This window comes from Neoarius graeffei, chromosome 10 (genome assembly GCF_027579695.1).
Source record: "Neoarius graeffei isolate fNeoGra1 chromosome 10, fNeoGra1.pri, whole genome shotgun sequence".
NCBI lineage: Eukaryota > Metazoa > Chordata > Actinopteri > Siluriformes > Ariidae > Neoarius > Neoarius graeffei.
This window is the reverse complement of record NC_083578.1, coordinates 4,161,496-4,187,984: the sequence shown is the minus strand read 5'-3', so window position 1 is coordinate 4,187,984 and position 26,489 is coordinate 4,161,496. Positions and strand designations below refer to the sequence as shown.

The 26,489-nt window shown below is 39.9% G+C and overlaps 1 protein-coding gene across 3 annotated transcripts in view; it reads right to left on the bottom strand.

Annotated features, from left to right (window-relative positions):
* LOC132892759 (H-2 class II histocompatibility antigen, A-U alpha chain-like) overlaps positions 1-11,047 on the bottom strand; it is a 263,076-nt gene extending 252,029 nt beyond the window's left edge. Inside the window, exons 1-5 of one of the 3 annotated variants that reach the window (XM_060931126.1) lie at positions 10,885-11,047; positions 10,367-10,612; positions 8,711-8,992; positions 8,503-8,632; positions 8,119-8,418 (exon numbers count right to left, since the gene is read on the bottom strand). In XM_060931126.1, the coding sequence (XP_060787109.1) occupies positions 8,511-8,632; positions 8,711-8,992; positions 10,367-10,612; positions 10,885-10,942 (708 nt within the window). In that variant the 5' untranslated portion in view covers positions 10,943-11,047 and the 3' untranslated portion in view covers positions 8,119-8,418; positions 8,503-8,510. Of the gene's footprint in view, positions 1-8,118; positions 8,423-8,502; positions 8,633-8,710; positions 8,993-10,366; positions 10,613-10,884 lie in introns of those variants that run through there. The other 2 variants (XM_060931124.1, XM_060931125.1) reach the window with 2 other exon arrangements.
* Positions 11,048-26,489: the final 15,442 nt, after the last annotated feature.

Here is a 26,489-nt window from a genome sequence, read left to right as displayed (position 1 = left end):
TTAGAGATGGTTTTATAACCTTTTCCAGCCTGATGAGCATCAACAACGCTTTTTCTGAGGTCCTCAGAAATCTCCTTTGTTCGTGCCATGATATACTTCCACAAACGTGTTGTGAAGATCAAACTTTGATAGATCCCTGTTCTTTAAATAAAACAGGGTGCCCACTCACACCTGATTGTCGTCCCATTGATTGAAAACACCTGACTCTAATTTCACCTTCAAATTAACTGCAAATCCTAGAGGTTCACATACTTTTGCCACTCACAGATATGTAATATTGGATCATTTTCCTCAATAAATAAATGACCAAGTATAATATTTTTGTCTCCTTTGTTTAACTGGGTTCTCTTTATCTACTTTTAGGACTTGTGCGAAAATCTGATGATGTTTTAAATTCTAAAGGGTTCAAAATTATATATATATATATATATATATATATATATATATATATATATATATATATATATATATATATATATATATATATACACACACTTGTGTTCAAAATAATAGCAGTCCAACATGACTAACCAGATCAATCACTGTTTTTGGTGGAAATTATATTACTACATGGCAAATAATTTACCAGTAGGTGTTGTAGAGTCATAGAAAACCATCAGACCCAACATTCATGATATGCATGCTCCCGAGTCTGTGTAATTGAATAATTAAGTGAAAGGGACGTGTTCAAAATAATAGCAGTGTGGAGTTTAATTAGTGAGGTCATTCATTCTGTGAAAAAACAGATGTCAATCAGGTGGCCCTAATTTAAGGATGAAGCCAGCACATGTTGTACATCCATTTCTCTCTGAAAACCTGAGAAACATGGGTCGTTCCAGACATTGTTCAGAAGAACAGCGTGCTTTGATTAAAACGTTGATTGGAGAGGTAAAACATATACTGTAAAGAAGTGCAGAAAATGATGGGCTGCTCAGCTAAAATGATCTCCAGTGCTTTAAAATGGACAGCAAAGCCAGAGAGACGTGGAAGAAAACAGAAGACTACCATTCGAATGGATCGAAGAATAGCCAGAATGGCAAAGACTCAGCCAATGATCAGCTCCAGGGTGATCAAAGACGGTCTGAAGTTACCTGTGAGTACTGTGACAATTAGAAGATGCCTGTGTGAAGCGAATCTATCGGCAAGAAGCCCCCGCAAAGTTCCACTGTTAAAAAAAAGACGTGCTGAAGAGGATACAATTTGCCAAAGAACACATCGACTGGCCTAAAGAGAAATGGAAAAACATTTTGTGGACTGATGAAAGTAAAATTGTTCTTTTTGGGTCCAAGGTCCGCAGACAGTTTTTCAGACGACCCCCAAACACTGAATTCAAGCCACAGTCCACTCTGAAGACAGTGAAGCATGGTGGTGCAAGCATCATGATATGGGGATGTTTCTCTTATTGTGGTGTTGGGCCCATTTATCGCATACCAGGGATCATGGATCAGTTTGCATATATCAAAATACTTGAGGAGGTCATGTTGCCTTATGCTGAAGAGGAAATGCCCTTGAAATGGGTGTTTCAACAAGACAACGACCCCAAACACACCAGTAAGCGAGCAGCATCAGGGTTCAAGACCAACAAAATGAAAGTTATGGAGTGGCCAGCCCAATCCCCGGACCTTAATCCGATAGAAAACTTGTGGGGTGACATCAAAAATGCTGTTTCTGAGGCAAAACCAAGAAATGCAGAGGAATTGTGGAATGTTGTCAAATCATCCTGGGCTGGAATACCTGTTCACAGGTGCCAGAAGTTCTCAGAAACCGTGGTTATACAACTAAATATTAGTTTACTGATTCACAGGAATACTAAATCCTTAAGATTTTTTCAGTTTATACAGTAAATATTTGGAGTTTGTAATGAAAAATGCAGACATAATAGCAGTGGGCATAATAGCTATTTTTTTGAACAGCCCAATGTTCATTTTTCTTCATTTTCTGTAAAGTAATTAAAATATTGATACATTTTTCTTCTTGTTTTGATGTAGAATATAATGTGCAGTGTTCCCAATGCATGGAAATAAAAACTATTGTAAGGATTTTGAGCTTAAGGCAGCTGGGCCATAGAAGGTTCACGCTGCATGCTGCATGCTGCACGCTACACGCTACACGTTCACGTGAAGAACCGGACCCTGGGCCATTAAACTTCATGCTTGGATGTTCACGTGTTGCGTCTGTTCTACTTTGACCGAGTAACCAACAATATGGACTCTTCGGATGACGACGATTGCCTCATTCTGCTTTTACTGAGACAGAGGAAGAGAAAAAGGAACAGAATTTGGAGCCGAGAACACTTCCTTCTGAGAGAAACCCGTGGTGAATTTCACCGAACATTCTATAATCTGCTTGACAATCCCGATGAAGAACTATTTTTCAATTATACCATTCAATTATATTTTTTCTGAAGTTTTCCCCTGAAAGCATAGAGTTATCTCCCTAGACCCGTTCTGATTGGCTGGCGCGGCGGTGACCGCATGCATTGACTGGAATTTCCATCTTCACGCCTAGAAAAAAGTGTGCATGTTCATTTCTCGCTTCACGCGTGAAGTGTGCAGCGTGCAGCGTGCAACGTGAACGCCGTTCTATGGCCCAGAGCAAGTCATGCTACGTTTGTCCACTTTTCTTTACACGCGTGTAGCGTGCAGCATGCAGCGTGCAGCGTGAACCTTCTATGGCCCAGCTGCCTTACTCACGTTTTTAAACACACTGCTATTATTCTGAACACAACTGTATATATATATATATATATATATATATATATATATATATATATAAGATGCCTGGTTTTCCCCAAAGCGTTTTAGTGTATCGGGCCCGATCCGCTTGCTCTGCCTGCCAATACGCTTAGTCGCTTTAGTTCAAATCTGATACGCTTAGATTTATACCGATACATTAAATTTCCTACCCACAAGTAACTAGATACATAGGAGAGCAAATAACAGATCCATTTACATATTGATTGATATTTGTGTTAAACAAGCGCTCTTTCCCAATGTTTGTGTTGATTCTGTCAAAGTAATATGTCCGCGTGGTATGATGTAACAAACTGTAATCTATTGGCTACGTCAAGATCATGTGTTCGAACCGTCCAATAAAAACATTGAAAGAAAACGTCAAACATCCCGGAAGTTTCCGATTTATTATAAGCGATCTCATTGGCTGCCGATGTTGTCCCCCACCAGACGGACAAAGCCGACTGACTTTAATAAGCTAGGAGAAGACTCGCTGGACAAATTAATCCACATCAGCATGGATGACAGCGAGATGGACTATGAGAGGGTTGCCCAACATTGGGCCAAAAGCCAAGGAGAATTAATCTGCTTTAAAGGAGTAGAAAACTTAATTCATTAGTTTGGGTTTGCAGAAAGATTATGTACTTATAAACACTCTCACGAAGTGAAGTTGTCCAAATGTGTCAAATATAGCATCATTTCAAATAATAATCATAAGCATATTTGGCAGTGTGATGTCACTGGGATCCATTTAACAAAAGGCGGCTCCGGATTATTCTTTTGTTAAAGGCTCACCGTGACATCACACTGCCAAATACGCTTATCATTATTATTCAAAATTATGCTACATTTGACACTTATTAACAAATTCTCTTCATGAAATGTGTTTATAAGTACATAATCTTTCTGCAAACTTAAACTGTAGAAATTAAGTTTTTTTCCTTTAAATGTTTTAATCTTAATCTAGTCCATTTAATAAAGTGCCAAAATTTAAACTTTATAATATGCAGTTGCCTTACTTTTCTTTTCAGTGCATCTTAGTTATACATATATTACAGTAATTGCATCAGAAACATTCTAAATCATTACAGTTATAGTAATACAGCAACTCATTTTAAGGTGGCAGGTCTTAGGTTCAGATACCTTTGTGATCAACAGGAGGTCATGATGATCGATTCTCTTCATTGGATTGCATAAGATGGAGCAAAACACTGTTCATATTTTCATGCACATTTTTGTTACAACACAACTTGATCATAGATAATTAAGGGATCCCCGTAGATTTTCAATCTATCATAGACCTCAGTAATCGATAACAAAACAGTTTAACTTACATGTTGAACTTTAAGGTGAAATTTCAAATGTGTTTACATTAATACTATTTAGGTCAGAAATCATTGAAACACTGGTAAAATCTATCCTATAATCATGTATCTAAAACCTCCCAGAGACCCTGAAAATGCACCTGAGAGCATCTATTTTCAAAAAATTTTCTGGGGGGGGCATGCCCCCGGCCCCCCCTAGTTTCACTTCACACCGTTGGCGCTCAATTGTCTATGTTTTATCATGCCAGAATTTAGGGCTTTAATGTTTTTCTGGGGAAAACACTGATATATATATATATATATATATATATATATATATATATATATATATATATATATATATATATATATACAGTGGTGCTTGAAAGTTTGTGAACCCTTTAGAATTTTCTCTATTTTTGCATAAATATGACCTAAAGCATCATCAGATTTTCACACAAGTCCTAGAAGTAGATAAAGAGACCCCAGTTAAACAAATGAGACAAAAATATTATACTTGCTCATTTATTTATTGAGGAAAATGATCCAATATTACATATCTGTGAGTGGCAAAAGTATGTGAACCTCTAGGATTAGCAGTTAATTTGAAGGTGAAATTAGAGTCAGGTGTTTTCAATCAATGGGATGACAATCAGGTGTGAGTGGGCACCCTGTTTTATTTAAAGAACAGGGATCTATCAAAGTGTGATCTTCACAACACATGTTTGTGGAAGTGTATCATGGCACAATCAAAGGAGATTTCTGAGGACCTCACAAAAAGTGTTGTTGATGCTCATCAGGCTGGAAAAGGTTATAAAACCATCTCTAAAGAGTTTGGACTCCACCAATCCACAGTCAGACAGATTGTGTACAAATGGAGGAAATTCAAGACCATTGTTACCCTCCCCAGGAGTGGTCGACCAACACAGATCACTCCAAGAGCAAGGCATGTAATAGTCAGCGAAGTCACAAAGGACCCCAGGGTAACTTCTAAGCAACTGAAGGCTTCTCTCACACTGGCTAATGTTAATGTTCATGAGTCCACCATCAGGAGAACACTGAACAACAATGGTGTGCATGGCAGGGTTGCAAGGAGAAAGCCACTGCTCTCCAAAAAGAACATTGCTGCTCAGCTGCAGTTTGCTAAAGATCACATGGACAAGCCAGAAGGCTATTGGAAAAATGTTTTGTGGATGGATGAGACCAAAATATAACTTTTTGGTTTAAATGAGAAGCGTTATGTTTGGAGAAAGGAAAACACTGCATTCCAGCATAAGAACCTTATCCCATCTGTGAAACATGGTGGTGGTAGTATCATGGTTTGGGCCTGTTTTGCTGCATCTGGGCCAGGACGGCTTGCCACCACTGATAGAACAATGAATTCTGAATTATACCAGCGAATTCTAAAGGAAAATGTCAGGACATCTGTCCATGAACTGAATCTCAAGAGAAGGTGGGTCATGCAGCAAGACAACGACCCTAAGCACACAAGTTGTTCTACCAAAGAATGGTTAAAGAAGAATAAAGTTAATGTTTTGGAATGGCCAAGTCAAAGTCCTGACCTTAATCCAATGGAAATGTTGTGGAAGGACCTGAAGCGAGCAGTTCATGTGAGGAAACCCACCAACATCCCAGAGTTGAAGCTGTTCTGTATAGAGGAATGGGCTAAAATTCCTCCAAGCCAGTGTGCAGGACTGATCAACAGTTACCGCAAATGTTTAGTTGCAGTTATTGCTGCACAAGGGGGTCACACCAGATACTGAAAGCAAAGGTACACATACTTTTGCCACTTACAGATATGTAATATTGGATCATTTTCATCAATAAATAAATGAGCAAGTATAATATTTTTGTCTCATTTGTTTAACTGGGTTCTCTTTATCTACTTTTAGGACTTGTGTGAAAATCTGATGATGTTTAAGGTCATATTTATGCAGAAATATAGAAAATTCTAAAGGGTTCACAAACTTTCAAGCACCACTGTGTATATATATATATATATATATATATATATATATATATATATATATATATATATATGTGCGTGTGTGTGTACAACCCCGATTCAAAAAACGTTGGGACAAAGAACAAATCGTTAATAAAAACGGAATGCAATAATTTACAAATCTCAAAAACTGATATTGTATTCACAATAGAACATAGACAACATATCAAATGTCGAAAGTGAGACATTTTGAAATTTCATGCCAAATATTGGCTCATTTGAAATTTCATGACAGCAACACATCTCAAAAAAGTTGGGACAGGGGCAATAAGAGGCTGGAAAAGTTAAAGGTACAAAAAAGGAACAGCTGGAGGACCAAATTGCAACTCATTAGGTCAATTGGCAATAGGTCATTAACATGACTGGGTATAAAAAGAGCATCTTGGAGTGGCAGCGGCTCTCAGAAGTAAAGATTGGAAGAGGAACACCAATCCCCCTAATTCTGCACCGACAAATAGTGGAGCAATATCAGAAAGGAGTTCAACAGTGTAAAATTGCAAAGAGTTTGAACATATCATCATCTACAGTGCATAATATCATCAAAAGATTCAGAGAATCTGGAAGAATCTCTGTGCGTAAGGGTCAAGGCCAGAAAACCATACTGGGTGCCCGTGATCTTCAGGCCCTTAGACGCCACTGCATCACATACAGGCATGCTTCTGTATTGGAAATCACAAAATGGGCTCAGGAATATTTCCAGAGAACATTATCTGTGAACACAATTCACCGTGCCATCCGCCGTTGCCAGCTAAAACTCTGTAGTTCAAAGAAGAAGCCGTATCTAAACATGATCCAGAAGCGCAGACGTCTTCTCTGGGCCAAGGCTCATTTAAAATGGACTGTGGCAAAGTGGAAAACTGTTCTGTGGTCAGACGAATCAAAATTTGAAGTTCTTTATGGAAATCAAGTACGCCATGTCATTCGGACTAAAGAGGAGAAGGACAACCCAAGTTGTTATCAGCGCTCAGTTCAGAAGCCTGCATCTCTGATGGTATGGGGTTGCATTAGTGCGTGTGGCATGGGCAGCTTACACATCTGGAAAGACACCATCAATGCTGAAAGGTATATCCAGGTTCTAGAGCAACATATGCTCCCATCCAGACGACGTCTCTTTCAGGGAAGACCTTGCATTTTCCAACATGACAATGCCAAACCACATACTGCATCAATTACAGCATCATGGCTGCGTAGAAGAAGGGTCCGGGTACTGAACTGGCCAGCCTGCAGTCCAGATCTTTCACCCATAGAAAACATTTGGCGCACCATAAAATGGAAGATACGACAAAAAAGACATAAGACAGTTGAGCAACTAGAATCCTACATTAGACAAGAATGGGTTAACATTCCTATCCCTAAACTTGAGCAACTTGTCTCCTCAGTCCCCAGACGTTTACAGACTGTTGTAAAGAGAAAAGGGGATGTCTCACAGTGGGAAACATGGCCTTGTCCCAACTTTTTTGAGATGTGTTGTTGTCATGAAATTTAAAATCACCTAATTTTTCTCTTTAAATGATACATTTTCTCAGTTTAAACATTTGATATGTCATCTATGTTCTATTCTGAATAAAATATGGAATTTTGAAACTTCCACATCATTGCATTCCGTTTTTATGTACAATTTGTACTTTGTCCCAACTTTTTTGGAAGCGGGGTTGTATATGTGTATATATAATATAAAAATTGCAAATGTGATCGTACATTGTTTTCACACATGCAATTTAAGGGCATAATAAGGTGTAACCCACTTATATATGCTTTTCACATGTGATTACATCTCATCTCATCTCATCTCATTATCTGTAGCCGCTTTATCCTGTTCTACAGGGTCGCAGGCAAGCTGGAGCCTATCCCAGCTGACTACGGGCGAAAGGCGGGGTTCACCCTGGACAAGTCACCAGGTCATCACAGGGCATGATTACATTATATCTGAAATATGTTACATGTGGTATGTGTGTGTGAGTTTTCTGTAACGATTGTGGCAATATATTTCCAGACTAGACGAATACAGAGATTGTTTTACTGGTGGAATAAGTTACTGAATATATAATCAATATGGAAACAAATGACATCATTCACATTCATGGAAATAAAGTTTATTTTTAATTATTTGCAGGTACTCATTCCTTTTCATTTGCATTTTCTAATATTAATTAGATTTTACATAATTTGGAAAAGAAAGACTTAACAGATTTTTACACAGAGATTTAAGAAATAAAACAACAGGTGTACAGTGGAACGAGCAACAATTTTTTATATAAAAAAAGCCTTACATGGTTTAACAGATGAATTAAACTCTAGTGGATGAACAGTTTCCTCGGTGAAAAATCAAAATGAGAATTCATGGTATGAATCTAAACCTTCTCCTAACGCTTTACTTCTGGCTGAAAACACAGAAACAGGTGTATCAGGGATATACAGTGTATTAAATATTATAAATATAATGTTTTATAAGAGTTGTTACCTGAAGTGTCAGTTACATCTGTTTCCTTTGACGAGGAAGAAAGTTCCAGTAGCGACTCCGAGCAGTCCGACAGCCAGACCCACTCCACAGAACACAGAGGGACCCACACTGGGAAGCTCAACATCCACCTCTACACACACACACACACACACACGGTTATTTCTTCTCTAAGGAAAGACTGAATCAGTAGTTAAACTCTCCGTCTCACCCCATGTCTTGGTGTCGGGCGTCTCCAGGGCATCGTGCTCCACCGTGCAGGTGTAAACGTCTCCTTCCTGTGGAGTGAAGGGCAGGTGGGAAAACTGGTTGTAGGTTTTGTCCTCATTCGGGTAATAGCGGCTGACTGTGGATTGTTCCGTCACATCCACACTGTTTTTGGTCCAGCGTACAGTAACAGGTGGAGGGAAAAATCGTGCGGAATGACAGATGAGCATGTTCTCTGAACCCAGCTGCATCTTTTGTTTGGGATAGATGGAGCTTTGTGGGGCATCTGGAGAAAAATATAAAGTACATGTGCACCATTGTTATGACTCTGAGACTGTGATGCATTCATTATTTCTTCTGGCTGTCGATATATAGAGGATGTTACACGGTGGTGCGAAGATATGAAGTTTATCTTTGAGTGGTGAATGGATACATCATGAGGGAGCGAAGCGAACGAGTGAAATATTTTTCAACATGAGAAAATAAACTTCATATCTTCAAGCCAATGTGTAATATTATTTGTATTATATGAACATATCCAAAAAAAGCCCACCAGTTAATCAAAAGTATTTTAATTTTGAAACGGTTCACCATTTTGACAACACACGTCTAGTCAGTGGGAAAACACTGGGAGTGACATCATCAGAGTGAAATATCAGGAATTATGTCACTCAGATCCACGATGTATTTCGTATGAAAAATGCGAGTTTTTCAAATTGAGCAAATAAACTTCATTCTTTTTATTCTATCGACACATTCACAAACAAAAAGTCCCCAAATTTATCAAAACTATTCATCAATTTCCTCATGAGTGAAGATATTGGAGACTGTGTTACTCAGGTCCCGGATGTAGCTCCTATGAAAAATATGAGTGGTGTATTTCCCAGTAAAACACTCGTGTCCATATAATAATAACTAACAGGAATCTGGAATCTAAGCTGTGATTTTAAATGTGAATTCTGAGGACAGCAGCTTTATTACAAGTTTATTAAACATAAAATGTAATGGATTACACTTCATTCAGCATTTATAGATGATAAACAGATGCCAGAGAAAGAACATGGAACATGACTATTTACAAATAAACCCTCTGCTTGTGTTCACGACTGAGTAATGTGCCATCCTACTGCCTCAGATCATCTTCACATTTTCTAGCAAATCAATTATAAAATCGACCTTTAGCTCGATAATCCATAATTGGTGTGTGTGTGTGTGTGTGTGTGTGTTGGGGATAGAAATAAAAGCAAAGATTTATTTAGATTTACAAACCCCACACTTCAACAGTTACTCTGTTCAGAGAGAACTTTCTTCATTTCTATAAATTTAACTGATAAATAGTTTGTGTTCGGGGCGAAGCAAACAGCTGCTGTGATGATGTGGTGCATTCTGGGATGTTTTAGTCGAATAAAAAGCCTTTATGAAATGAAAATAGTGTGAGACAGCAGTGCTGTAGTGTCGGCTGTGAGATTAGAGTATTGTACAGTAAATGAGAGCTTTACAGGCTGGAGACTGTGATTGTTCCTGTAGTTTACTGACAGTGTAATGGTCAGTGATTTACAGTCAAATCTACAACAAATCTCACATCTTCATGCTGGAAAATCATTTTAGACTCAATATCATCAAGGTCAATTTGTGCTCCTATAAACACTGAGTTTCTCACCCTGTGGCACCGGCTGGTCTTTAAAGTCCTCTGTGAGCACCTGTAAGTTTTGTTGGCAGATGGGCAGGTTAGCCTCGGCCCACTCGTACTTTGTGGGGTACCCAATCGGATCAGCGAAGGGAGGCAGCATTATCACTCCTTTCTTCTTCTCAAAATCTGCATAAAACGCCTCATCTCCATTGGACCCTACCATAAACTCCTTATTCTTCTCTGAACATTCGAGTATTTCCAGGTCTTGCTGTTTAACTGGAGAAACACACACACACACACACACACACACACACACACACACACACGTTCAAACTGCAGCAGCCTGTTACTACAGTGAGATAAAAACATCATCATCACTGACAAAATCACATCATTTTTGTGATGATCTGAAACGATCTGTCTCATTTAAATCAAGCTCTACAGTTTAATAACCAAAACACCACCATTAACACTTTATATACACTCTTCTAATTACCACTGGGGAAAATATTACAGCAAATTTACACATAAATAAATATCTCACTTACACTGTGATTCAGTGTCCCTCACACACATTAGTGTGAAAAAGATGAGAAATAATTTCATCCTGAAGTTTGTCAGTAAACCAGCAGCTCAGATGAATTCACTTGTCACTGACTTCCACACACTGAATAGAGACAGAAATACAGCCGAGTGCAGAGTCAGTGATAAATAAATCATCCAATCAGATCAGTTCTCTCCTCACAGTCAGCTGGGTTCAGGCAGACACTCAAGTGAGTTTCACAATTCCTGATCCTTTACTCTTTCCATACTGAGGTGCGCTGATCATTACAAACACAAAGAATTAAAACACTGGGAGCACAAAAAGGAAGAAATGAAAAGCAAGCAGGAGAGAAAGCGAGAAATCAGAGCAATATTAAAATCCTGAATAGTCTTTAGGTTTCAAAGGTCAAACAAACAAAACAACAACAACAATAATAATAATAATAATAATTCCTGAATTTTTGAGCTTTTGTGCCTGAAATAGTAAAAAAAAGGGGGGGGGGGGGTCTGAAATAATAATACAAAATAAAAGTTTAGGTTTCAAAGTTTAAACAAACAACAATGACATTAATTTTTACAGCTCCTGAAATTTTGAGCTTTTGTTCTTGACATAGAAAAAGGGATTTGGAATAAAAAATAAATAAAAATAAAAAGCTGTGTATCCTGTTCTATTTTATGTTTGGCATCGTACACATTTTATAACAATAAAAACAAAATAAACAAAGTGTCTGTGCTAGAAGTGATATCTGTACTGTAAGTAGTTTTGTCAGTAAACACGTACTGGCATCTCTCATCTCATCTCATCTCATCTCATCTCATCTCATCTCATCTCATCTCATCTCATCTCATCTCATTATCTGTAGCCGCTTTATCCTGTTCTACAGGGTCGCAGGCAAGCTGGAGCCTATCCCAGCTGACTACGGGCGAAAGGCGGGGTTCACCCTGGACAAGTCGCCAGGTCATCACAGGGCTGACACATAGACACAGACAACCATTCACACTCACATTCACACCTACGCTCAATTTAGAGTCACCAGTTAACCTAACCTGCATGTCTTTGGACTGTGGGGGAAACCGGAGCACCCGGAGGAAACCCACGCGGACACGGGGAGAACATGCAAACTCCACACAGAAAGGCCCTCGCCGGCCCCGGGGCTCGAACCCAAACCTTCTTGCTGTGAGGCGACAGCGCTAACCACTACACCACCGTGCCGCCCTACTGGCGTCTCTTTTCTTGTGAATAAATCTGCTGTGGTGTTCTGTACAGTTCACTACAGACAGTCTTAAATAGCATTGTGTAAACACTGTATACACTCTGTTGTGCACATTATATGTGTGGCGGCCTGCGTAGTCAAATTCCCACATCTTTTACTTTAGTATTTCTAAAAAAACCACAAGGGTTCCTGAACTGAACTATGTTTCACTTTTTGCACAGACACATCTCAACCAGTCGTCCAGTAGAAAACCACAATTAAATGTTTAATTCCAAGTGCACTGAAGGACTGGTGCGTTCCAGTCGGAAGACGGCATCCTGTGTAGGCAGCATTCTTGGGGCAGCATCTGTGCGCTCCTGAGAAAAGGACTGTCCCAGTCAGAAGACAATCCCATAATTCAGTGTGCCAGACTGGAGTTCTGGAAATTTTGGCAAACGTGGCAGAACCAGTTGTCACTCCAACAGATATAATATGGAAATTGGTCTGTTGCGAAGGTAACCTCCATTTATGTAGCTAGCTTTTGCTGCTAATTAACAGCTCGTGAGCTAGCAGATATTTACTGAACAGTGGATGGATTTTATTTTAATTGTACCGAGGTATAGTGTTTAGTTTCAGTGGTTTTCAGACAGATCGTACACTTATCACTGACTTCTGACTCGGGCTCAGTCAGATAATTTAATTTTTTATTGAGAAATGAAAGTTATCATGATACTGAGTAGTGAATAATCAAATCTATGATCGAATAAGTCTGAAAAAATAAATAATCAAGAACAGTAATATTCATTTGTTTGTTCATGACACCTCATCTGGCCGTGTCTCTTTCTGATGATTGTCCTGAGGAGGAGATGAGCGAAGAAGAAAGACGACCGAAAGCTGCAGAATCAAGAGTCCTCTGATTTTTAGGAGAAAAAAAAATTGTCTTTGTTTTTATGGCTCCTGAAATCATACTTTTATTAATTTAATGAAATTTGTTGCTTTAGTTTGAGTCTATAAAAACATCGAACATGGACATAGTTTTGAATCAGTTTGGTTTTTTATTTATAATGCCAGGAAAATAGCGGCCACTCATTTGGGATCCATTCAAACGGGCGATAATGAAGCAATAACGAACTCACAGGAGCGTGGTGATACTAAATATCCACATGGCTGTGATTCAGCTGTAGACACAAAACTGCAGGCCGAGTGCTGTAGCTAATCCCAACCGCCAAATTTCCTTTTTACAACAAGACTGTAAAGAAGAAATTAATATCATATCTGACAAAGTAACTGTATAGTGTCATAGTAACTCACACTTCAGACACAATGTGAACAAATGTTCTGTTCAGTTTTGCTCCTGTAGTGGAAATCGCTCCTGAAGAAGCTTCACTCATTTTATAGCATGCTGGCTAACTGGCTAGCGCACTCACTTTGATTTATCCATTCCTGTTAAAGGTGCTTCTGGTAAAATTGTCTTCTCTTTTTCCTTTTCATCTTCTTCTGATGAGATTTATATTTTAAGTCAAAAGTTATATTCCTGAAAATTATCTTTTACTATGTCAAGTTTTTTTGTACAATGCTTTTAACAACAGACATTGTCGCAAAGTAGCTTTACAGCACATTTAAATTAATGACAGACTTTAAACATGAGCTAATTTTTTCCCTAATTTATCCCCAATGAGCAAACCTGTGGCAACAATGGCAAGGAAAATCTCCCTGATGATGTCACGAACTCTATTGTAGTAACTGTTTTGAACTACGGAGTGAAATTTTACATAATGAACACAGACGAATGGAGTAATACACACAGTGAAACATCCCAGTGCCATTATACCAAATATCAGCGCTCTTGATACGCCGCTCTACCAATCAGTGGTGGGTTTCCCAAAAGCCTCTTAAAGCAGATACGCAGAGCCATGGCCTCACTTTCGTTTATAAATGCCTTGAGACCTCAAAAATGGCACAGGCATAGTTTTAAGCGCTAACTAATATAGTCATTTTTACGATTAAAGTGATTCATATAGGTAGCGGTCTGAGTGAATGACCTTGAGATCCATAACGTTACAGCAGGAAGTCTATCGGTCTCATCGCTAGGGTTTTTTCTAGAAAAATTTAGTATGATGGCGCTCACCATGGCGAGGGAGCGAAGCGGGGGGGGGGGGGGGGGGGGGGGGATGGTGCCGGTTGTCCCCCCATCTCCACCGTGCAAAGCCTTTGAAAAATTGAGGCTCCAATGGGACATTCTGAGGCTATCTGAGAGGGAAATTGTAACAAATTGTCTGTCAACATTGAAAAAGAAAGAAGTAATTTTCTTCTGCCCCGGACAGTCTTTGGCTTTCTTCCGTTTCGTGCCGCAGGACATCTTTAAATGCTCAAGTGTCAACAAAAACAACTCACGAACTACTTCTGTCAAAAGCTCCCGTGCCGGTGGGTGAAAGGTCATTCAGTCTTGAGAAATCTTGCTCTACAAGTCAGCTGACCTTGTATGTAACCCATGTCAAATCTCGCGAGAGCAGCCGCAACAAGTAAACAAACAACATGGCGCCTCAGTCTGGAAAACGCCAATTCGGATTGTTTTTGCACCGTCTGGCGGTGTATCTACTATGATTGGAATATTTTTGGAGTAATTATAACGTATTTGATGATCAGACACATTGTCACGTGGTGTTGCTGGGATGTTTTCATGGAGAAACGATTGTTTTGAGAAAGATTGCATGTTGTGCAGTAGCATATAAGTGCATGGCCTGAGTGTGACTTGGGGTTCAATCGGCATTTCGGTAAGAGGGCGCACGCCGAGAGTAAGAGGGCGCAGCGCCCCTGTTCCCCGGTTTAGACGAAAGCCTGATCGCCATTTCCGCTATACTAAAACACAGAGCTGACTGCAACTCCGATCCTCCATTTTGAGCTAATTTATCACCACGCCACGTAGATGTGTTGCTAGCCGGTGCAGCAACACAACAGAAGGTGGATTTATGTTGCATTCATGGCCCAAGAATGTTCAAACTGCAAAGATTTGGACGCATTTTGTGAGAAGTTCACGGTCACATTGGCCGCCTACGAAGTGGTCTCTCCTCTGCTCTGCACATTTTACTGAAGACTTGTACAAGACCTCTGATCTGTTGAGGAGTGTTGGCTATAAGCCCGTATTGAAAGAGGGTGCAGTACCAACAATTAAAGAAAAAGAAAACTACAAGAAAAGGAAAGTATTTATTTTATTTATTTATTTTTTTTAAGGAAAGTGAGTTCAGTTGCACCAGTCCTCCCGGAGTGAGCCGAGGGTTGTTGCTAAAACCCAGGACGGAACGGGACGGGATATATCGCTCGGGCAGTGACCTCCCCGGAGTTGTTGCTAAAACCGGTGACATCCAATTCCGTCCCAGGTTTTAGTAATTTCCTGAGCTGAGCAGTAATGGCGGAGTACACAATATGAAGAAAAGTGAATGAGTGGAGCAGCCGTCTGATTTCTAAACTGGATATTGCTGCCATCTCGCCCTTACGTGGAAGAAGCGAATGAACGGAGAACTGAACGAACAACTGAAAGTCAGATTGTTTCAAAACAATCAGCCACAAGCTCGGCCTTCAAGAAGCGAGAACACAGACGGGTAAGCTCCGACTCTCATTTGGATAAAAAACAATAAAAACAACACATTGTTGACCTGCATTTAGATTAATATATGTAACTTGTATTGTGTGTTTAAGTTACCGGTATAAGATTATTTAATTTGCTTCAGAATGTGATTGTCTCAGTTCATCTGATTATTTAATGAGCCTTTTACGTTTTATCAGTGAAAATGCATGCATGTACATGTATGTTGCATAAGTTTTAACACCCATCCTGTTTTAATGAGAGTCAACCCACAATCAGTGAAGTCCAATCAGTCTTAGTTGAGCAAGTCGGTAACGCTATTTCTTACTTTCACCATAAATTTTTATTTATATGACTTTGGTCTATAGCTGTAAAAGGCCTCAGCCTTAAAACCGGTTCCTGCTGTGAAGTCACGTGCTCAGGGCTGGCTGGCTCAGCGGGGCGGCTCCAATGCCAATTTTGTGGTCGATTTTAACTCTCAAAAATATATATTTTTTATTCCCATTTATGCAGCATACAAGAATCAAGGATGGAGATACTATCCACTCAGAAATGTATTTAAAAATAAAGGTTCTGTGTATCTCCTTTGACACTAAGAGCATCTTAACTAGGAGAGAGAGAGTGTTCACTGTTCTGCTCGCTCTACCATTTAACGATGATCTTTGTGCTATGATGCTTTTGGGAAACTCAGGCCCGATTAGTGGACCAGAATGAACTCTTGTATCAATAAAGAAACAAGCATCATGTGGACAGTACTTTTTTCTCAAAAAATGTACATGTACAATGTGAAACGAGTTCTTCATCATCCATATCAGTCTTTGTCTCTCACAGCATTTAAACTCAAGCCTCATTGTTGTTTCTTCACTCTACTGATCTTTGTTCACACCAACATCAGCGAACAAATAATTGCTGATTCATTAATTCATGTCCGTTGGATCAAAAGTAAGAATTTCTTGTCATTAAAGAGGCCGGCTCACCCTTCCCAGAAGCCTCTGCACCAGGTTGCGAGTTGCCATTTTCACATCCATGGATATTCCACTGTTTGAAAAACAATCTGCAACAATCCAGCAACATTCTAATCCATAGATCATAAACTGTAACATGAAATTGAAGATATTTTGTTCAAGTAGTTTTATTTTAAATTCTTTTGACTGATCAATTCCATTTTCGTGTGGTTATTCTTTTGTAATGGACCAGAACCCGGCCTCAGCCATCTCGCCATGAAGGAAAGGAAATATCAGGCATAATCTACAATATTTTCAAAACTTCCATGCATGACACCGAAGTGAAGAAAAAGTTCAAGATGGATTTCAAAAGGATCAGTGACATGGAATTTGCAGAGGTTTTGCTACACAGAACGTTAGCAGAGTGGCGGTCGTATGATTTCAAAACAAAAAACAACAAATTGGATTCTGGGAAAGCTGAGTCAGCCGCTTTAATGTGTTATTATTAGGTAACGTAAGCACTTTAAAAATGTAATGTGCTGTCATCCGAGTGTGTAAGTATGCTGTTCTATTTTGATCATGTGACAAAGCACAAGCAACATAATCACCATCCGATCACAAACTAATGAACTGAATTAATTCTGCATCACTGCAGTGTGTAACTCCCCAAAAACCTGAGCACATCATAAGAAAATCACACTTTTTAAAATTTATTTATTTATTTATTTATTTATTTTACATCTTTCAGCAGACTGACTGATTTTACTGCTGCTTTTGCTAAACTGGATCTTTACCTGGTGTGGTCTTTACAAATGGATTTGGAAAATAACAAGCAAATATATTTCTGCATCATTTTGCTGAAATATATTTTTTAATATTTTAATTTAATGTTTCTTACAGTAGATATGTCAAGGTATATTACTGGAAATTCAATTTTGGCTAAAATTCAGCTTCACCAACATTCAGAAGGTTTTTACAGACCATCACACACATACAGTGAATCTGGTCACACGGCATGAATTACTCCTCTGTGACGATGTGCCGATATGTAATGTCTAAAAATAACTTTACGTTATGTGAAGTAAATAAATAAAACATCTGAAACATTAAAGTTTATATTAAAATAAATATATTGTCTCCTGGGTGGCACGGTGGTGTAGTGGTTAGCGCTGTCGCCTCACAGCAAGAAGGTTCTGGGTTTGAGCCCAGCAGCCGACAGGGGCCTTTCTGTGCGGAGTTTGCATGTTCTCCCCGTGTCTGTGTGGGTTTCCTCCGGGTGCTCCGGTTTCCCCCACAGTCCAAAGACATGCAGGTTAGGTTAACTGGTGACTCTAAATTGACCGTAGGTGTGAATGGGTATCAGTGTGTCAGCCCTGTGATGACCTGGTGACTTGTCCAGGGTGAACCCTACCTCTAGCACATACAGTAGTCAGCTGGGATAGGCTCCAGCTCACCTGTGACCCTGTAGGACAGAATAAGCGGCTACAGATAATGGATGGATGGATGGATGGATATTGTCTCTTTGTGATTTTCTTTGCAGTAGACTGTCTCCCACAGCTAATGTTTACTCTGCTTGTGGCAGTATAAACTTATAACTTTAAAGGTTTTTAAATTCAGTGTTGTATAGCAGTAAAGTGCTTTATGAGGCTGGAGTTGTGATACATTAAAAATAATCCCTCAGAAACTCTGGAGCCACTGCAGTTTTCCTCCAACCCAACCATGTCTATTGAGGATGTAATATCCCCGACACTACACACCACACTGGCTCACCTGGAAAACAAAGGGTTATGCCAGACTGGCAGTGGCGATCCATTACTATTAGAGCTGGGACTTGAGCTCAGCCAAACCTGAGCCAGACACCATTAAAGCAACAGGGCAAAGGATTTTGCAAGGGATAAGTGGCAGGTTGCCAGGTCGCTCGGTTGTGTGTAGCTGTCGATGTTGATTTTAAAAGTAACTCAGTAAATTACACAAGGAAATGAATACTTAAGTCTGAGTGAAAAATACCATAGTGAGCATATAGCGTAGAAGAAGAGTCTGGAGACAGAAATCTTAGTTTCTCAGTCATTAGCCTGTGCTACTTGCTCTCGATAGATAGCACTGACTTGACCTCTTTATTAGCATTTGCTAACACTACTGATGAACGCTACACTGGATGGAAGGTGACTTCATTGCCACACTTATGAGGCCGACTCGCAGTTAAAGGGCTGATGACACGAACATGACTCTATGCAATTTCTTAAATAAACTATACAACATGGCAAACATGTTAGATTTCTGTTATAATTACGTGAAAAGAAGCTGTTGTTACGCGAATATCCAACTTTTAATTGCACAGCGCAAGAAAACTGGGTCCGTGGCTTGCGGCCATGCTGTGACGTCAGCGGGAGAACACGCTGAGGTTCACTGGCTGTTCTACTCTGGTTCCACTCAATGGAAATGGCGCATGAAAATGCCGGTGAACTCTCTAGTGCTAGCTCTTCCTCTTCTGGGAGTCTAGAATTGTGTTGATCTCTTCCGAATAGACTCTATGATAGCCTACCCTCTTTACCCTTTGCCTCTCGTTGCTAGGCGGCAGTTACATGAAAGCCGCAAGCTTTCACAAGCAAATACATGACATATCACGCTGACTTTATGATTACATTTATGATTATCATGTAGAATCTATAGCTCTATGTACCTTTATCTTATGTCGTTTCACAACACATGTTCTGACAGGAGGACTGTCTTTGGAGGAGTCGCCTTGTCCCAGGCAACTGCTAGATCCGGCATAGCTACTAGTAGACCCCCTCCGGAATACTGTAGGCAGTGTTGCCAGATACTGCTGACGTTTTCCAGCCCAAAATATGTTCAAAACCCACCAAAATGCACTTGAAACCGCCCAACTGGGCGGGAAACCGCCCAATCTGGCAACACTGACTGTAGGCACTGCTGATGGTAGTAACACACGTTTGTGCTGAACTGAACACCCAAGAGATTCTTTTAAGCTGGGAAGGGTATCAAAACAATCCAAATCGAAGTGTTCAGAGCACAGGACGGATGTTGGGGAGGGCTCCCACTTGTCACGAGTGCACCTGACTTGCCTCACCCACTTCGCATGCAGCTCGGGATCTCTGGGAAACTTGAATAAACTTACCCCATCCTTGTGTTTTGGAGCAAAAGCCGGCAACACAACGCGAAGGCATAATAACTATATATATATATATATATATATATATATATATATATATATATATATATATATATATATATATATATATAAATAAAATAATGTATAATAATAATACTAATAATGACAAACTGAACACCTGTCGCATCAACAACAAACTGGTAAGTTAGGAGGAAGATTCTTTCGCTGACGTCATATAGCCCCTCCTCCTCTTTCGTCTCCTGGGTGCTGCAGCCCCGTCAAATTTGCCCAAATAGCCGCGTTTTTTATCATAACTTGTAAAATAGGTGCCTTCGTGAATTAATATATGGATCATCGGGAATTACTTTTTATGTTATAAAACATCGCCAAAGATGTCAAAAACGTGTCATCAGCCCTTTAAGCTTGCACTAGCCTTCGAGGAGGCCTAGGGTGATAAATTTTTGGTCCTTCCCACTATAAATCAAAATCTGATTGGTTAATTAATCTGTCACTTCCTACATAAACATACACTGCCATGGCCTTCTGTCCCGGCAATTAAGTCCTAACCAGTGATTGACCAGCTCTAAACTTTTCTCAGCCTAGAAACAACAAACAAAACAATCTCATTGGTTGGATAACTTGATTTTAATGTTTTCAGGGCAGGAATCTGGGTGGTGTAGTGGTTAGCACTTTCACCTCACAGCAAGAAGGTCCTGGGTTCGAGCCCAGTGGCTGGTGAGGCCCTTTCTGTGCGGAGTTTGCATGTTGTCCGCCTGGGTTTCCTCCGGGTGCTCCGGTTTCCCCCACAGTCCAAAGGCATGCAGGTTAGGATAATTGGTGGCTCTAAATTGACCGTAGGTGTGAGTGTGAACGGTTGTTTGTCTCTGTGTGTCAGCCCTGTGATGATCTGGCGACTTGTCCAGGGTGAACCCCGCCTTTCGCCTGTAGTCAGCTGGGATAGGCTCCAGCTTGCCTGCGACCCTGTCGGACAGGATAAGCAGTTACGGATAATGGATGGAGGGCAGTAACCCTTTCAGTTCTGAAGCAAATTTGACAGAAAAAGAGGCCAAATTAGAACAGAGTAATTATAATGAAATTCTGAAAGCAATTAAAGAATGAAAGAAATTAAATATAACATTTGAAATGCTGATATGTTTGGGCTTCTCTGAAGCCCTAGAAGGCCCTGACGGTTCCCCTCTGCAGACTGGGATTAGTGGACTACAGCTCAGTGTTTAACTTGGCCATTCCAACCAAACACAAGCTTTTGGGTTTAGGACTAAATCCCACCGTATGAAGCTGGGTTCTGGACTTCCTCAATGGCAGACCTCAACATGTGTTGACAGGCAAGAACACCTCGTCCTCTGTGCAGGGCAGCGTGCTGAGCCCCTTACTGTATTCACACCTGTTCACACATGACTATGCGGCTTGACCCAGCTCAAACAACATCATAAAGTTTGTTCACTTTATTACATACAGCAATCAGGCAGCCTCCAGGGAGGAGGTGAGATTCCTAGCAGAGAGCCAGAACAACAACCTCAGTCTCAATATCAGCAAAAATAAGGAGCAGAGTGATCAGGAATTGCAAGCAAACACCCATCTACATTGACAGAGACGCTGTGAAGCGGGTCAACAGCTTTAAATTCCTTTAAATGATTGTTAAAGTGGGGGCGGCACGGTGGTGTAGTGGTTAGCGCTGTCGCCTCACAGCAAGAAGGTCCGGGTTCGAGCCCTGTGGCTGACAAGGCCTTTTCTGTGCGGAGTTTGCATGTTCTCCCCGTGTCCGCGTGGGTTTCCTCCGGGTGCTCCGGTTTCCCCCACAGTCCAAAGACATGCAGGTTAGGTTAACTGGTGACTCTAAATTGAGCGTAGGTGTGAATGTGAGTGTGAATGGTTGTCTGTGTCTATGTGTCAGCCCTGTGATGACCTGGCGACTTGTCCAGGGTGTACCCCGCCTTTCACCCGTAGTCAGCTGGGATAGGCTCCAGCTTGCCTGCGACCCTGTAGAACAGGATAAAGCGGCTACAGATAATGAGATGAGATGAGATTGTTAAAGTGGGTTTTGTCACATGACATTTCATCACATTGTATCTGCATAGACTGTATCTGTGGAATGACAAGAAAAGTCTACCTAACACACATAGTTTACTTTCCTTTAGTACAAACAATTATTCAGATGCACATTTCTGAATCCAGTGTTGCATTTAGAGGTGATGGAAATGAGTGAAGGTTAGTCAATGATGTGATGTTTGGCTTATGGAACGAGGCACAGGTCACTATTTTTCAGGTTGAAACACATTAAACAGGTCCATTGTATAGTTTAGCACGTGCAGTACATATAAACTGTACACTGCAATAAACCTATCTGCTCATAAACAAGACTAGTTCAAGCTTGAAATTAGTAACTTGAAGATTGCTGTACACCAACGTAACCCATCTAACTTGAAGGAGTTGGAGCAGTTTTGCCTTGAGGAATGGGCAAAAATCCCAGTGGCTAGATGTGCTAAGCTAATAGAGACGCACCCCAAGAGACTTGCAGCTGGAATTGCAGCAAAAGGTGGCTCTACAAAGTATTGACTTTGGGGGGTGAATACCTATGCACACTCCAGATTTCTGGGTTTTTTTTCATCTTAATTATTGTTTACGTCAAAATAAAACAACAATTTTCACCTTTAAAGTGGTAGGCATAGTGTGTAAATCAAATGGTGCTACTGTAACCCTCCAAAAATCCATTTTAATTCCGGTTTGTAATGCGACAAAACAGGACAAACACCAAGGGGGATGAATACTTTTGCAAGACGCTGTATGTACATGGTTAAGAAAATGCTCAGCAGCTATACCATGAATAAATAAAGAATCAGCGCAAAAAGAAGGCACCTGTACATGAACAGTTGGTTCTTATAGTTCGCATGTTGGACGCGGGGGAAATGGGAAGGTGTGAAGACCTTTGACAAGGGCCAAACCCTGATGGTCAGACGATGGTAGTGATAGACACATCTAACGTAAAAATAAACCCTTCTCTCAAAGCCAAATAAACTAGAAATCACACCAACAGGAACTAAACACGAGATTTATTTCCTTTTGATTTAGTTGCTTGTGTCATAAAGTACAGAAAAGTGCTCAGTGTATAAACATAAAACAGCATTTGGTGAAATTAAAAACTTCATACAGTTAGTGATACGCACTAATATGCATTATTAGAAACAACATTTATATCTTCATCTCTTTAACTTCTGAAAGACATATAAATATATTCAGAATGAGTCATATGATTTAAACACACTTATTAGGATCAGATATTTCTCTGTGCATTTCAGGAAACCGTTCTTGTAGAATATTAGAAAGATGAAGATATGGATTATTTTCATGTTTACATCTCTGCCCTGTTTCAGTGCTGTGCCGGATTTGGGAGTGTTTACAGAACATAAACACGGTTGCACAACCAGCTCAGAAAGTCCCCGTGATGATAAGCTCAGCCAATAGGAAATCACTGTGTCGAATTAATCATGTGTTGCTAGAGGACGGATCAGTTCTATCTGAAAGGTACAGTATTTACTCGTCTTTAAGATCCCTCTTAGCCTGTGTGTGTGAACTGAAATCACTTCGTGCTGCACTTTTTTTTTTGATTAAGTGAATAATCCAGGAGTGCCAGCTGTTTCCTTTTTTAATGCACTTTTTTTTGTAATTTTCTCCAATCTTAATAGCATTAAATAAAAAAGAAACTTTTCCTTCAGTTGATTAAACTGAATTTAAGCTTGAGCCGCCACCCCATTATACTGTTGATACACACTGATTTGGTTTAAAATGTACTTAAGTTTGTTTGCGTATCATGTGCTTGACTTTGTATTATCTTTGCTGGCAGGATCTCCAGAGGCACTAACGATCTCTGTTACTTTTTTCTCAGCTTTATTTTTCTTCATGTCTCCGTACACATTTACTGAGAAGCCATACAGTATGACAGGACAGGATGAAACCACAGTTATAAATATTTCTTTCATTTGTGCCCATCAAACAGTAAATAGGAACTAATTGCAGGTAGGAAGTAAACTTGTGAACGGGGAACTGAAGAAACACCAGTCCACACACACACACACACACACACACACACACACACACACCATAGCATTACTTTGAGGAATCATTTAAGCCAATTGTTTGGAATTGTTGCTTCTTTACATCTTACCTAATTTGTATAGAAATGAGAAAATCACAATTCAAATGTTATTTATTGTGCTGTGGTATTTCAGTTAAATGCTCGGGTGTTGATAGGTGGTTGCTAGGGTTTTTCTTGGTGTTTGCTATGTCATTCGAGGTGGTTGATACAAGGTTACTCAAGTGATTAAAAGGCGGTTGCTGTATTATGCCAGGTGGTAGCTAACTTATAGCCAGGTGATTGCTCAGGAATATCACGTGGTTGCTAGCTTGTTACTGGCAGGAACAATGCCATTTTCATTGTATTTATCCATCCATCCATCCATCCATCCATCTTTAACTGCTTATCCTATGCAGGGTCGCGGGCAAGTAGGAGCCTATCCCAACTGACTATGGACGAGAGGCGGGGTACACTCTGACCAAGTCGCCAGATCATTGCAGCATTGTATTTACACTACCGTTCAAAAGTTTGGGGTCACCCAGACAATTTTGTGTTTTCCATGAAAAGTCACACTTTTATTTACCACCATAAGTTGTAAAATGAATAGAAAATATAGTCAAGACATTTTTCTGGCCATTTTGAGCATTTAATCGACCCCACAAATGTGATGTTCCAGAAACTCAATCTGCTCAAAGGAAGGTCAGTTTTATAGCTTCTCTAAAGAGCTCAACTGTTTTCAGCTGTGCTAACATGATTGTACAAGGGTTTTCTAATCATCCATTAGCCTTCTGAGGCAATGAGCAAACACATTGTACCATTAGAACACTGGAGTGAGAGTTGCTGGAAATGGGCCTCTATACACCTATGGAGATATTGCACCAAAAACCACACATTTGCAGCTAGAATAGTCATTTACCACATTAGCAATGTATAGAGTGGATTTCTGATTAGTTTAAAGTGATCTTCATTGAAAAGAACAGTGCTTTTCTTTCAAAAATAAGGACATTTCAAAGTGACCCCAAACTTTTGAACGGTAGTGTATCTTTATTCTAAAAGCGAATTATGGTCCAATTATGTGCTTTAATCATTTTTAAAGGTATATTCCATCCACATTTCTAAGTGTAAGATAGGCCTACCGATTAAAAATTGTACTAAATTTAGTTTAGTACCATTTTTTGAGCATGCAGGCTTGCATTAAAAATTGACTGATTGATTGATTGATTGATTGATTGATTGATTGATTGATTGATTGATTGATTGATTGATTGATCGCATTCTTATTTGGTTATAAACTAATAAAAAATGTCCATTTATAGTAATCGGAGGGTCAGTACGGAAGTTTGCACTTTAAATTTGCATTCAGAGGAGAGGGCCCTCTACAGGCGTGGAGGTGTAATGTCCCTGGTGGATGTGATGCTGCTTTTTTTTTTTTTAATATCCTTCATGTAAGCAGCAAGAGGTCAGATATGAAGCTTAATGCATTAACAACGGAGTGTTTGTGAGTATTAACATTAGACTGATTGTGTCATGCTGTATGTGACATGTTTACCACGTTCATTTATTCATTATTCCTGGTAGGACCTAAAGTCAAGAGTGGGGAACTGAAGAAATGTAGGCCCATAAGTGCCACAGGACTGGTCACATGAATTCTTTTTAGGATTTCTCGCTTTTTTGCTCATCATACATAATTTGCATCGAAGTGAGAAAATCATTTAACATGATGTCAGTTTGCCATTGCTGCTGAAATCATGGGTCCAATTTGCACACATACCGGTATGTACAGTGGTGCTTGAAAGTTTGTGAACCCTTTACAATTTTCTATATTTCTGCATAAATATGACCTAAAACATCATCAGATTTTCATACAAGTCCTAAAAGTAGATAAAGAGAACCCAGTTAAACAAATGAGACAAAAATATTATACTTGATCATTTATTTATTGAGGAAAATGATCCAATATTACATACTTTTGCCACTCACAGATATGTGAACGTCTAGGATTAGCAGTTAATTTGAAGGTGAAATTAGAGTCAGGTGTTTTCAATCAATGGGATGACAATCAGGTGTGAGTGGGCACCCTGTTTTATTTAAAGAACAGGGATCTATCAAAGTCTGATCTTCACAACACGTTTGTGGAAGTGTATCATGGCACGAACAAAGGAGATTTCTGAGGACCTCAGAAAAAGCATTGTTGATGCTCATCAGGCTGGAAAAGGTTATAAAACCATCTCTAAAGAGTTTGGACTCCACCAATCCACAGTCAGACAGATTGTGTACAAATGGAGGAAATTTAAGACCATTGTTACCCTCCCCAGGAGTGGTCGACCAACAAAGATCACTCCAAGAGCAAGGCGTGTAATAGTCGGTGAGGTCACAAAGGACCCCAGGGTAACTTCTAAGCAACTGAAGGCCTCTCTTACATTGGCTAATGTTAATGTTCATGAGTCCACCATCAGGAGAACACTAAACAACAATGGTGTGCATGGCAGAGTTGCAAGGAGAAAGCCACTGCTCTCCAAAAAGAACATTGCTGCTCGTCTGCAGTTTGCTAAAGATCACATGGACAAGCCAGAAGGCTATTGAGGTATTTCACTCACGTGACCAAGTCATGTGATGCTGCCATTTTGGACGGCACGGCTCGAATCAGTTTGAATGCGAGGAAGGCGACAA